Source organism: Phyllobates terribilis, unplaced genomic scaffold (assembly GCF_046119375.1).
Source record: "Phyllobates terribilis strain yellow unplaced genomic scaffold, ASM4611937v1 Scaffold_12__6_contigs__length_324123572, whole genome shotgun sequence".
Classification (NCBI taxonomy): Eukaryota; Metazoa; Chordata; class Amphibia; order Anura; family Dendrobatidae; genus Phyllobates; species Phyllobates terribilis.
Window position 1 is genome coordinate 255,749,898 of NW_027362772.1, and position 13,523 is coordinate 255,763,420.

The following is a 13,523-nucleotide window of genomic DNA, read 5'->3' on the forward strand; positions in this document are numbered from 1 at the left end:
TGAAGACCATTTCCAGTGACTACCTCTTGAAGCTCATCAAGAGAATGCCAAGAGTGTGCAAAGCAGTCATCAAAGCAAAAGGTGGCTACTTTGAAGAACCTAGAATATAAGACCTATTTTCAGTTGTTTCACACTTTTTTGTTAAGTATATAATTCCACATGTGTTAATTCATAGTTTTGATGCCTTCAGTGTGAATGTACAATTTTCATAGTCATGAAAATACAGAAAAATCTTTAAATGAGAAGGTGTGTCCAAACTTTTGGTCTGTACTGTATATATAAAAAAAAAAAAACACAAGTTAATTAGCAGTTAAGAGTTTTATTGGTATTTTACATACTTAACATTAGTTTAAAAAAAAAATAGTTAAACTGTTACATATTTCAAGTTATACGTTAAAATATACAGTAAATCTATATTGCTATACACGTCAAAAGAGGAAAAGAGAAAAAAAAAGAAGAAAAAGTTTACATACTGTGAGTACTTAATAACAGAAAGATCTGGATATTTACAGAAGTAAATTCCGTTACGTAGCAACGAGTTCTCATGCCAGCAATTTGCTAGATAAAAAAAAAATGTAAAAAATGGATCCTTCCGCAAGAAGGAGGACAAAAAGATTGATAGGAACCTCGATCCCGAGATGTGGAATGTTCAGAGGAGATGGCACAAGCTAGTGAAGAGGTAAATCATGCTACATGTACGGTGCATAGGCACTCCTTTATGTGGGGCATCCAGCAAATGTAGTGTTAATAAAACACTACTGGGACTGCAAACAGGTCATTTACACAGGGTAGAGGGGGCACATTAAAAGAATTAAAGCAATGGAGTTGTGGATGAGACGCCTATTCCTGGATGGCATTTTTAAACTACGACAGGCGACAACCTATGCGACCACCGTTACATTCCTGCCCAACTTATCTGGAGACCTTAAAGGCAAATCTGTCCAGTTACATTTACAAATCCCGTATTGTTACCCAGCTTAACCTCAAAAACTATTTACAAGTAATTGTTTTGTTTTTTAAAGCAAGCAATACTGTATGGATTTGGAAACTCACTTAACAGTGATGGCTGCCCCCCAATATGAAACAATTTTAAATAGTTTCCTTGCACTGCCTGTAAGCGTTCCAATATTCCCTTATGACCATAAGGGGAAACTATAGAAAAGCCAAATACAAGCTGTTTTTTTTGCAGAACGGTCTCTTACAACTTCCATTTGCAGAGAGAAGAGACACCAGGTATTTACAGGACAGACATGGAGTATAAATATCCTGTTCACATGATACAAGAGCGCAAAGGACCTGAAGGCTTCATCTAGAAAGTTCAAGCCTTATATGTAGGTCACAGCTCTGCAAACAGATAGGGGGCAGGGAGGGGGATCTTATCCCCTGGCAACTGTAGCAGAACACGATCCTTTAAGATTCCAAGCCAAGCTGCGGGAAGAGAGGGTTCCTGATCTATAGTTAGTCATCACTGGATAGCACTTGTAACTTCACTCTCTTCATACTGAGGAGGTGAGTCAGCGACATTGGATACAGCTTGCTGCTCCGGTTGCTGATCTGACTCCTCTTCAGGTCCCTCATGCTCGGTGATGTCCTCTAGTTTCGGGCCAGTCGTCGAGGCGCCAACCTCATTGCTGGGTTTAGCCATCTTGATGGCTTCTTCATAGGCTGGTGGGAGCTCTAGAGCATATAGGCTATAAGCTGGGGGTGAGAGGGCGCTTCTTTCAGGATCGCCAAAAGCAAACATGTGAGGGTACTGCACCGAGCTGTATGCTGCAAAGAGATGGAAAGGCAAGTGTTAAATCAGAGGAGACTTACATGCCACCTGACTAAGTCATGGTAATGGCCAATATGTACAGTGAAAAAAGAAAGATCTGCTACAAAGTTATAATCTTCTCCCCAGAACCTGGACATAGAAAAACACCAAAAGGGGCCATGGTCCAAGGGGTTTCGCACAAGAATCCAGTTCTAAATTAAAAAGACCAGGACGTGAAAACACAGTTGCTTCAGCAGCAATGTCAGATGGGGCAGGATAGTATGCCTACACAGCTTGCATTGGACAATCCTAAATAATAAAGATCTTGCACCTCCTCGCAGAAATCTTAAACACCTTGACCTACACACTCTTAATCCCTTCTCCCTCTTAAAGACACCAGTACCTTATACAACGCAGATGTTGTTGCCGCTTTATATACCACCACAACAGCTGCAGTTCTCAATTCAGTCACCCCCCTCACACATACCAAAGCTCGCACTAACAGGCAACCCTTGCACACAAGCCTAACTAAAGAACTGCGACAGGCCTCCAGGGTTGCTGAGCGTAGATAGAAAAGGTCCCACTCCAATGAGCACTTCATCGCATTCAAACAGTCCTTCACTACCTTACTACCTTCAAGACCACACTCACTGCAGCAAAACAAACCTTCTCATCTCTCATATCCTCCGTGTCTCATAACCCTAAACAGTTATTCAACACCTTCAATTCTCTCCTCCGCCCCCCAGCGCCTCCTCCCTCTCATCTCAGCCGAAGACTTTAATGTCAATCTTCTGCTTGAAGAATGAGGCAAAGATTTTGCCTAAAGTCCCCCCCGGCCCTACTCACACCTACTCAATCCTCCTCCAAAACCAGCTTCTTCACCATTACAGAAGATAAACTTTCCTCTTTACTCTCCAAATCACACCTCACGCCACTTGTGAACTTAACCCAATCCTGTCCCACCTCAACTTTACCACTATCTTTATCCTAACCCTAACCAACCTTTTCAACCTGTCACTAACAACTGGTGTCTTCCCCTCATGCTTCAAACATGCCTTGATCATACCCATCCTCAAAAAGCCCTCCCTTGACCCATCCTTTCTGACAAGCTACCGTCCCATATCACTTCTCCCCCATACCTCAGAACTACTAGAACATGTTCACTTTGAATTGTCCTCCCACCTCTCCTCCTGATCTTTGTCCATCTCCAATCTGGCTTCTGACTGCACCATTCTACTGAAACTTGCCTGACTAAAGTCACCAATGACCTACTAACTGCCAAATCCAAGCGACACTACTCAGTCCTCCTCCTCCTGGACCTGTCATCTGCCTTTGACACAGTGGACCATTCCCTCTTACTACAGACTTGCTCATCTCTAGGCATCACAGACTTGGCCCCATCATGGATCTCTTCATACCAGACAGTTTCTCACTCACACCACCTCCTCATCTCACCCCCGATCTGTCGGTGTCCCCCAAGGTTCAGTCCTAGGACCCCTACTCTTCTCCATCTACACCTTTGGCCTGGGACAGCTCAGAGTCTCACAGCTTTCATTATCACCTCTATGCCGACAACACAGATCTAACTCTCTGGACCAGATCTCTCCTCCCTACTAACCAAAATGCCACAATGTCTGTCTGCTATTTCAGCCTTCTTCCCTGCTAGATTTCTAAAACTTAACCTGGATAAAACAGAATTCATCATCTTACCATCATCTCATTCATCCCCCCCACCTGACCCATCTATCATCAATTTCTGTTCACTCTCCCCAGTCCTCCAAGCTCGATGCCTTGGGGTAACTCTGGACTCCAATCTCTCCTTTAAACCACATACCCAAGCCCTTTCCTCTTCCTGCCAACTCCAACTCAAAAATATTTCCTGGATCCGCACATTTCTCAACCACAAATCTGCAAACGCATTAGTGCATGCCCTCATCTCCCGCCTAGACAACTGCAACCTCCTCTGTGGCCTCCCTTCTACCACTCTCGCACCCCTCCAATCTATCCTAAACTCTGCTGTCCGATTAATCCATCTGTCCCCCTGCTATTCCCCAGCCTCTCCCCTCTGTCAATCCCTTCACTGGCTCCCAAATTGCGCAGAAACTCCAGTTCAAAACCCGAACCACTGCATACAAAGCCATCCACAACCTGTCTCCTGGTACATACCTGCACGCAACCTCCGATCCTCAAGATCTCCTCCTCTACTCCCCTCTTATCTACTCTTCCCACAATCTCATACACGATTTCTCATGTTCATCCCCCCTACTCTGGAAATCTCTACCTCAACATATCAGTTTCTCGTCTACCATGGAAACCTTCAAAAGGAACCTGAAGACCCACCTCTTCTGACAAGCCTACAACCTGCAGTAACCATCACTCTACTATAGCGCCGCATGACCAGCTCTACCCTCACCTACTGTATCCTCACCCATCCCTTGTAGACTGATCCCTCGTGGGCAGGGTCCTTGCTCCTCCTGTACCAGTCGTCGTCACGTTTTTGTTCATTATTGTAATTGCTTTTGTATGTATACCCTTTTTCACATGTAAAGAACCATGGAATAAATGGCGCTATAATAAATAATAATATCTGGTAACGGTGTCCTGCAACTGGGAACCTCGGTGACTGTCTGCAATAGGTTGGCATATTAAAAAAAGGACCTGTCAAGTCCCCCAAAATTACAATTCAGAGCCCTAATCCTGCATCCAAATCAAGTATCAGATAGTACAACAACTTGTATTGCAGTCCTTGACATTTGTTAATTACCTCAGACTAGTCCAGTAGAGTGTCACTTCACCAAGAGCCATCCAGCCTCAGGTGCGGTAATCAGCCGCCCCCCAGACATGATTGAGGGCCTCCTCATTCACGCTACAGGGGGGATTTGGCGAGTGAGAAGGACGTGAATATCGCATTGGATGCAGAAAATCTGAGTGAAGTGACGTCTCGTTAAGACTAGTCTGAAGTAATTACCGTATGCGAAGGACGGCAATACAAGTTATTTTAAGGTCCATTTCTACTGCATGGTTATTGTGAACGTTACTTTTATGATAACCGTGCATTGTAAACAGGATTCTCACCATCTGATGAACTTGCAAAACACTTGTTCGGCAGGTGAAATTATCTTTTTTTGTGCTAATGAAAAAATTATCAATCTCGGCAGCACATCGTCCTGTTAAGAACAATGGCAGTCTGTGTACTTATTTTACAGATTTTAGTTATTTTGCTGGCTTATATAGCACTGTCATATTCCACACCACTTTACAGACATCATTGTCCCCATTGGGGCTCACAATCTACATTCCCTATCAGTATGTCTTTGGAGTGTGGGAGGAAACCAGAGAACCCAGAGGAAACCCACACAAACACATGGAGAACACCCACGTGGACCCCAGTGCTGCAAAGCAATGGTGCCAACCACTGAGCCACCCTGCAGATAGTTTGGTGCAAATTTGCAGTGTGATCGGCCTGTGTAAATAGGATATTAAAAGACTGCTCATGAGCAAACACATTTAGTATGGTCGGTCCGCAGGTGAAACTAGTGCATATCAACTACTGTTTGCACAATCAGACTTCATTAGGAAGTGAGATTAAGGTTCTAAGTGGTGAAGAAGGTGGGTTAGTGAGGCTTGGGGGGGGGGGGGGGGGGGAGAATCTGACAAGTTCCCTTTAATTACACAATAGACTGTCCACATGAGGAATTTGCTTTACAGACTTGTTTATGGTGCCACATATCATGCCTATAATAGCATAAAACTAGAGGGGGAATGTCTGCAGCTTTATGCAGAATATTCTCTTCTGTGCACAGCGGTCGTATAAGATTATACTTACAAGTCACCGTGCTGTGGATGGTGCTGTCGTTATCTATGGCAATCACAGTCACTTCGTAGGGATGATTTGGCAGGGTCTGCACGGGCGGTTTCTTCTTCTTACAGCAGAACTTGATGCAGCTGGCAGTGGTCCCGCAAAGCAACAGCAGAAATATGGTGACCAGGATCAGCCTGGGGAAGAGAGAAAGAAAGAGGCTCGAGTCTACATAAACACAGACAGAAAAATGCTTCCCTCCACCAGTGCTGCTAATTAAAGGCTTTGGAACAGGGACCAGATACAAAAGCATAATGGAAAGTCAGCGGACCAGTCCTAATTCGTAGTTGGCACAAAGGTAAAAAAACAAATGGAAACTCCCAATTACAGGACATCAGAAAAACACCAAAAAAATGCAAGCAAACCTGTTCCAGAAACGAGAATAAGTATTATTGTTCCCTTTTGTTTTAGGCTGGAGAGTAGTAGATAGTATTGGAGATATGACTAAAGGAAGGAGGGGGTGCACTTACTACTCTCCTGTCATTGAGAATATTATTATGTGCATGATTCCAATTGTTAGCAAATTGTCCAATAAAGGACTACTGTGCTCCACTACTGCTCAACAGTGGGATTATTCCTATTCCCTAGGATAGGCCATCAGTATCAGATCAGAGGCGGCCCAACTGCGGATGAAGTAGCCTCAGCGCTCCAGTGCCGCTCCAATCAACTCCAGTAAATGGGATTGAGCTGCAGTACCAGGTACGGCCACTACAAGGTATACAGCGCTGTGACCAGTGAGCAATGAAGAGGACACAGCGCCCGCAGTCAGTCAGCTGGCGGGGGGCATTACACACCCACCGATCTGATATTGATAGCCTGTCTAGAGATTAGAACATCTTGAATAAAGACCATTTACAAATTTGCTTCATTTTTACATTTTTCCTTTTTAGATTCACTAAAAGAAAGAAAAAAAAAAAGTTGACATTGCCTTTAAAATCTCTAGAATTAAATATACTATACAGTAAATCAATACAGAGGGCAATTTCCACCGTTTCCTCCACATGCTGCTGCAATAAATTAGAGGTTTCATGAACTAAGCAGCATGGATTTCCTATGGTCGATATCTGTGGGGACCAGAACAAAGCCCAATGACAACCACAGTCAGCCTGGTCAGAGTTCAGCATCCAGATGGATAACTTCCTCATTAAGGTCACTACAAAACACAATGACCCCCCCATAGCTTTAATCTTCCAGCTTCTTAAAATAGACCTTCACAGTCATCTTTGTTTTCCTTGGGGCCAATTACCAGCAACAGCTGCAAACACATAGCAAAGCCTAAATATAAAGCCACAAAATAACCAAGATCCCCCCACAAAGGCCCATCCTCTATCCACCTGTAAATGCACAATCTGGGGGGCTGGTGCATAAACCAAAGAACAGGCTCCCGGATTATTACTTACACATGCCAAAAAAAGTGTGATATTGTCAGGTAGGTCCAATGGATACTAGCCCAATATTTATTGAAGGAGGGGAACAAATTGCAAATATTACCATTAAGACTGGATTACAATGATTGACAAACACAGGATCCATCCATAATAGGGGAGGTCACAGCTCACCCCCTCCTCCTGCACAATGACTGATAACACAAGATCCACCATTCACAATAGGTGACGTCACAGCTCACCTCCTCCTCCTGTACAATGGCAGACAACACCTCTAACACAGCTAATAACACAGGATCCATTCATAATACAGGATGTCACAGCTTACCTCCTCACTGCAAAATAACCTTTGCCCTGATGACAGTTTGCTTCCTAAACACTTCAATACGGTTTGAGTCAGTCTGCTGCTGCTCGTGTCTATGCACCCAACAGGAACTAGGAGCCTCATTATGCCAGTGTGAAAAAATTTTAAGATTTTTTATGCAGTGATAAAAAAATAAATAAACACGAAACAAATAAAAAAACTGCCATTTTCACACTTTCTTTAACACTCCCACTTCCTGTGTCAGGAAACATACATTAGCAGCAATAAACAGATTGACAATCTTTTTTGTTGAAGCATCTAATGTGCATGTGAAAAGATCACTGTAGTGAGGAGGAGCAGGTTAGCTGTGATATCTACTGGAATTGGTAGATGCCATGTTATCAGCTGTGTACAGAGGAGTTACCTGCCTCTGCTGATCTGAAGCCTGTTTAAAACTCTTCTTTAAAAGACAATAGTATGATCATCACATGTAAAGCGCCATGGAATAAATGGCGCTATAATAAATAATAAAAAAAAAAAAAAAAAAAATCCCTAGTGGACAGTGTGAAGCTTGCAGGACTAATTTATTTTTATAATAGATTGTGATAAAAAAGGGCAAAAAAAAGGGAATAAAGATACATTTAACAAAACTTATTCAAACAAGTACGTAGTTTTAAGACGATAGCGACCCTCTAAGATAGAAAGGTTTTGGCAATTCTATACCTGGTTGCACAGACAACTACCGATGGGTACAGGTGATATTGATTGGTCAGATTAGTGTAGGAGGAGATTTACAAAAAAAATAAAATCAGAAATATTTTGGGACTATTTACTAAAAGTCATTAAATTAACACACTATACAGCTGCCAATTTGTGCAAAATTTGCAACAATGCATTGATAAGCTTTGTGCATTAATCTGGAAGATCTTACCCACGCTCCCTTTTCTAGAAAGGTTTTCAAAACCTTCATGAGGTGTAAAACACCAATGTTTAAAAAAAATTAAAATTATATATAATTTTTTCTACTTTTTACTGCACACTGTTGTATGACATAGAATAGTTTAGCGACTGCTATCTTTTCATGACACATTAACCCATACTGGCCACACAGCGGCCAAAAGGCCCATCTGCTAGCCTCATATGCTCATGTTTAGTGCGGAGTTTCCCCAGTTTACACTTTAACTATAGCAACACTGTAAAACATGATAAATGTGGCACAAGGCCGGGTTTCCATTCATCTGTGCCATCAGTTTTCTTAGGCCTCAAGTGTCAAATCAGCATCAGTTGGGATCAGTTTTTTTCTCCCATTTTATACTATAAAACTGGTGAGCAAGGTCCAATAAAATGCAACATGTAGCGTTTTCTAATCCAACTCCTTGAAGAGTGATGCAACAGAAAGTCCAATCTATGGGTCCAGTTCTTGCATCAGCCATATATGGTTTTTCTGTGTCCACCAGTGACAGAGGGGGTAATCGTTTAACAATGAGAAACGCTTCTATATTAAAGACTGAATACAATCCAAGCACAGGGTAAGTAAAGAAACTAAAGGATTCATTACGACCATCTCAAGTCAAAAGTCACAAGGACCACCACATGATCCATACGACGGTCATTATTCTCATATGATCCGCTGCCCAAGCCTTAAGGACACATGGTGAAGTCTATTCCTGTACCAGCTTTTAATGCCAATGGGGTCGGGAAAACAAACATCGGCCTCAATTTCACAGCAACGGAGAAGAAGCCGCTTTCAGCAACTAACAGATGGCACAAAATGTGCAAATACTACGAATACCCAGTAAAAGCTGCAAAGCAAACAGTACGGCTTTTATCAAAATTAACACCGCCAGTCCATTCAATAAGTAGGGGAAGGGAGGGAACGTAAGGCTAAATCTATATTCTATGCCTTCCACGTTTTCTGCTAACTCAATATATTGCTCCCTGTTATCAGCAATTTTATACTTGGAAAAGTCTGCACTCTGCATTCACACTTAGTTCAGAAAACTTCTGGATGCCAATGTGATACATAGTCGCTTTGTACAGAAGTCACTGTTATAGGCAGAGTACTGAAGAATTACAGCTAGATCAGCAATAAAGAAAGAAAATAATAAAAGATCATAAAAAGCTGACACTCACCACACATACCAGAGGTTGACCCAGTTTGTGCCTTGAGAACAATCGCTGAAATAAAAAAAATAAACAAAAGTTAAAAATAAAAAACAAACAAATAAAATACACAAACAAACTATAGAAACACTTACCCGCCACAATCATGACTGTGGCCATGCTCAAGGCTATTATCGTCATCCGCCAAACACAAAGTAATCTGCAAAATTAAAAAAAAAAAAAAAAAAATTTATAACAGGAGGGGAATGTCACGTAGCGCCTCGATGCTCTCATAATTCTGTAAAAATAAACACACAACCTGGAGACATAGCCGACCCATGACATAATGCAGCGCTGCCAGGAAATCATAATTCACACAGGCACCTACAGAGCGACTAGTCCAGACTGCAGCAGACACCAGATCCCAGGAGATTATACATATTTATACACAAAATCCCATAAAATTAACACAAATTCACAAAAAATACAAACAAAAAAAAAAAACCTATAATCATGATGAACTCAATTTAGAGCTCAATCCATAAAAAAAAATCTAGATTGCAATAACCCTAATCTAGAAGTCATCGCTAATTTGGAATAAAACTAAATTTATATCTAGTTTAGAGCTCATTCACACATCAGTTCTTCACAGATAGACCAGATACCCTTTTAGTCTATTGGGCTGTTCAGATGTCCTTTGATTTTTGTGGATCAAGTGGTCCGCACCCAAACACGGAGACATGTCCCACATTGATCAGAGCGACGAATCAAACGCACCAATGCAAGTCTATGGGCTGGTGTAGAAAAAAGAAAAATACAAAATTTAGATTATACTTTTTTTGGGGTGCATATAAGAAAAACTGATGGTAAAATCTGACAAGGACCACACATGGATGAAAATCTAAAAAAAACAAAACAAAAAAAAAACCCTTATGAAAACAAAAATACATTTTTGCATACAAGAAAAATAATCATCCATACAGTAGGGCATAAATTACTGATTGCTCTGGGGGGGGGGGCACACAACGGTTTTGTTTTGAGATTGGGGCTCTTGAACCCAAGAAGCCGCTGCGCTTGGGTTTGTCCAACAGACAACGAATGAGATGTAGTTTGAGCATGTGGACTTGTTACATTCAAGAGGTGGGCTATGCAAAACTGCAATTTCGAGAGGGAGGGTCCCAGCAGTCAGACCCCCCCCCACTCTCAGCAATCAACAAATTATGTTCTATCTTATTTAATATTTTGGGAATTTACTCACTTTATCTAGACCACTTTGTACAAATGCATATGTAATCTAGAACAGTCCATACAAATAAATACTAGAAGGGTCATTCCCCCACCAAGGGCCCATGTTCCTAAAAATGGAAGCCAAACAGCGCTCCGCTTTTTCCAGGAGTCCCATAGACAGTGAATGGAGTGGACCTCCTCACCATTCATAACGAGGCTCTGCAGGGTCCAGTCCAAAGGTTTAAGAGCTGTGATCTCAAGGGGGGGTCCCAGAGGTCAGACCACCAGTTAACATTAAACTATCCCTTATCCCAAAAATACACGATTATTCAATATTTTGGGAATAATCCTTAATCTAGAAAACCAACAGGCAAACTCAGTTAATCTACAACAGCAGGATAATGTAGCAAATATTACCCAGAACAATGCAATACAACTAATCTAGAAGTGTCCAAACGGAAAAGACAAAACTAAATAGAGACATCATCCCTGTAATCCAGAACATTAATATGAGCAGTGTGATAATCTGCCATGCAGCATAGAGGGGAGGAGGAGGCCACAGAGGAGATGGGATCCGACCTGGAAAAGGCTGAAAGAATGCAAAAAAATAAAGAATCAAAGAGTGTCAGCTGCTGCAGAACCTCTTGCAGCCAGGCCCTGCCAGTCAGTCCCTCGCTATAGAGAGGGCTGCGGCCGCGAGGAGGAGGCTCACATCGTGCTGGGCCCCCCCATGTCCAGAGAACAAAGAAGCCCCGAGAAGGGGGAGACGTTACCGTGATGTGCAGGCAGCCGAGCAGCAACAGCAGCCTCCCCGACGTGTAATATCCACACACCGCCATGGCGTCCACCCCAGTGACACTTCTTGTATGGAGGATAACAGCGCAGCTCTAACCGCTCGTAGACAACGACGAGCGCTACTACAGAGTCTGGAGGAGCCGCTGACATCACCGAGGTTTATAGCCGCACACCCGCCCATCCTCCGAGCCCTGCCCCGCCGCTCCGCCTGCTCCTCCCGGCCTCTACTACTACAGCGTACAGTGCAGAGAACTGCCGGGCTCACCCAATCACATCGCAGCTGACATTCTTCCAAGGCACATTTAGAAATGTAAATAGACGTCTGATTGGATGTTTGATGCCATTGGTTGCTGGGGGCAACGGTTCCACCTTCTCTATGCTCTTTATTTACATGCAACAGAGCACATTTATCAGTATCCAATCACAGCTCAGCTTACATTTTCCTAAGGTGGAGTTGAAAATGCAAACAGAGATATGATTGGTTGTTTGGACACCATTGGTTGCTAGGGCAACTGGTCTACTTTCTCTCTCTCTCTCTCTCTCTCTCTCTCTCTCTCTCTCTCTCTATATATCTATATATTGGAGAATGAGTATCAGTTCTGTCTAATTCTTGGACTAGTCTTAAATGCGCCATATGTACCACTGAGGTTCATGCTGTTTGAGATATCTGGCGTATTTTAAGGCTGTCTAGTCTACCTATTAGTTGGTTTGCTTTGTGCTAGACATGTGCAGCACAATTCTAGTGATTTTTTTTGCATATTAGACCACACCCCTTTGCTGCAAAGCCACACCCTCTTGTCAAACAGAGCACAGAAAGTGCATGAAACACATAAATATGGTGCAAGTCATAATTGACTGAATCCTCGTGCATTTATAAATAACAGGAATGTCAGTTGCATAAGACCCTTTAGGCCGCGGCCCCACTATCAGTATTTGGTCAGTATTGGGTCAGTATTTTTTCTCAGGAGTGAGAGCCAAAACCAGGTGAGGAACAATCAGAGAAAAGGTGTAATCGAAACAAGTCACCAATTCTGCATTTCTCACCCACTCCTGGTTTTGGCTCCCACTCCTGAGAAAAAATACTGACCGAATACTGATAGTGGGGCCATGGCCTTACTCAAGACCTCCAATTGGGCTCTGTCCAAAACATGAGTGGACAGGTTTATTACCTGGAGCCCTCCCGGGCAGCATTCCCCCGTGGTTGAGTCACTGATCTCTTATTCTTGTTAGTCTGTCTGGTTTGGATTGTTTTTGTCATTTGGCGTGATGGGCCGGTTCCCACTGTCGTTTTATTGGATGGGGGCTGTTTCTCCTCATAGGACGTGTTCGATTTGACCGAGGTTGATCTAGACCTTTAGTTAGATGTACTCCGATGGAGATTGATCGTTATAATTCCTCCATCTATATACTCTTTTGAGTTTGTTTGCATCGAATATCTATGTGGAACTTTTTGAATTTCATCGCTTGAATTTCACCGGCCAATTTTTGTGATTCTACATCTATGTCCTCGAAAAATTGAGCTTGAAAAAATGCGAAACGCGCATCGCGCCTCTTGTCCATCCTCCTTTCTTGTCAACCTGAGCCTCAATACCACTCTGGTAAGGCTTACCCCCCTTTGTCATATTTTATTAAGTGACCGCTTGACTATACTACTCCCTTGGGAAAATTGCAATATATTTATTAGGGTGACTTTAGGGGAATTCTCCTGCCATATTAGCACTTGCTATATATTGGCTACTATGAATTATATGTGGTTTTTGATCACTTGTGGTTGACCCATCGTTCGCTTGTCTTGTTACACGCTTCTTTTAATGGTGTAATAAACGTTATTAACTTTTAAACCACTATTTACTCCGTTTCCTCCTATTTTACTTCCTCATGCATTTAGCCTGATAAATCTCTTCCATTGTGCCAAAATGTCCTGGTTATATCACTATAGAGACAATGGCTCCTCTTAGATGACCTGACTAAGCATGGACAATTCCTGGACTGTGTCCTCTGAGAATGAGTATAAGTGGTGCAGCGACGGATAGATGCAGAGATGCCAACCTTGGTGGCAGATACACCTTGTTAATGCGTAGACAGGAGGCACGAATG

General features: G+C 42.6%; 1 protein-coding gene across 2 annotated transcripts; it reads right to left on the reverse strand.

Moving 5' to 3' along the window:
• Positions 1 to 303: 303 nt before the first annotated feature.
• On the reverse strand, positions 304 to 11,627 carry TMEM52 (transmembrane protein 52). Of its 2 annotated transcripts, none has more exons than XM_073656875.1 (5): positions 11,405 to 11,627; positions 9,560 to 9,624; positions 9,435 to 9,479; positions 5,580 to 5,749; positions 304 to 1,770 (listed from the first exon to the last, which is right to left on the reverse strand). In XM_073656875.1, the coding sequence occupies exons 1-5, from the start codon at positions 11,468 to 11,470 to the stop codon at positions 1,466 to 1,468; spliced, it is 651 nt and encodes a 216-aa protein (XP_073512976.1). In that variant the 5' UTR covers positions 11,471 to 11,627; the 3' UTR covers positions 304 to 1,465. The 2 variants fall into 2 exon arrangements, with proteins under 2 accessions (XP_073512976.1, XP_073512977.1); XM_073656876.1 differs by lacking the exon at positions 11,405 to 11,627 and adding an exon at positions 9,724 to 9,759.
• Between the last annotated feature and the right edge of the window lie 1,896 nt (positions 11,628 to 13,523).

What these genes read in the sequence shown, in the direction of transcription:
- TMEM52 (XM_073656875.1), bottom strand. Translation starts at nt 11,470, where the DNA reads ATGGCGGTGTGTGGATATTACACGTCGGGGAGGCTGCTGTTGCTGCTC. An exon ending in TCGGCTGCCTGCACATCACG is followed by an intron (nt 9,625 to 11,404) that starts GTAACGTCTCCC and finishes TTAATTTTGCAG; the next exon opens with ATTACTTTGTGTTTGGCGGA. An exon ending in CACAGTCATGATTGTGGCGG is followed by an intron (nt 9,480 to 9,559) that starts GTAAGTGTTTCT and finishes TTTTTATTTCAG; the next exon opens with CGATTGTTCTCAAGGCACAA.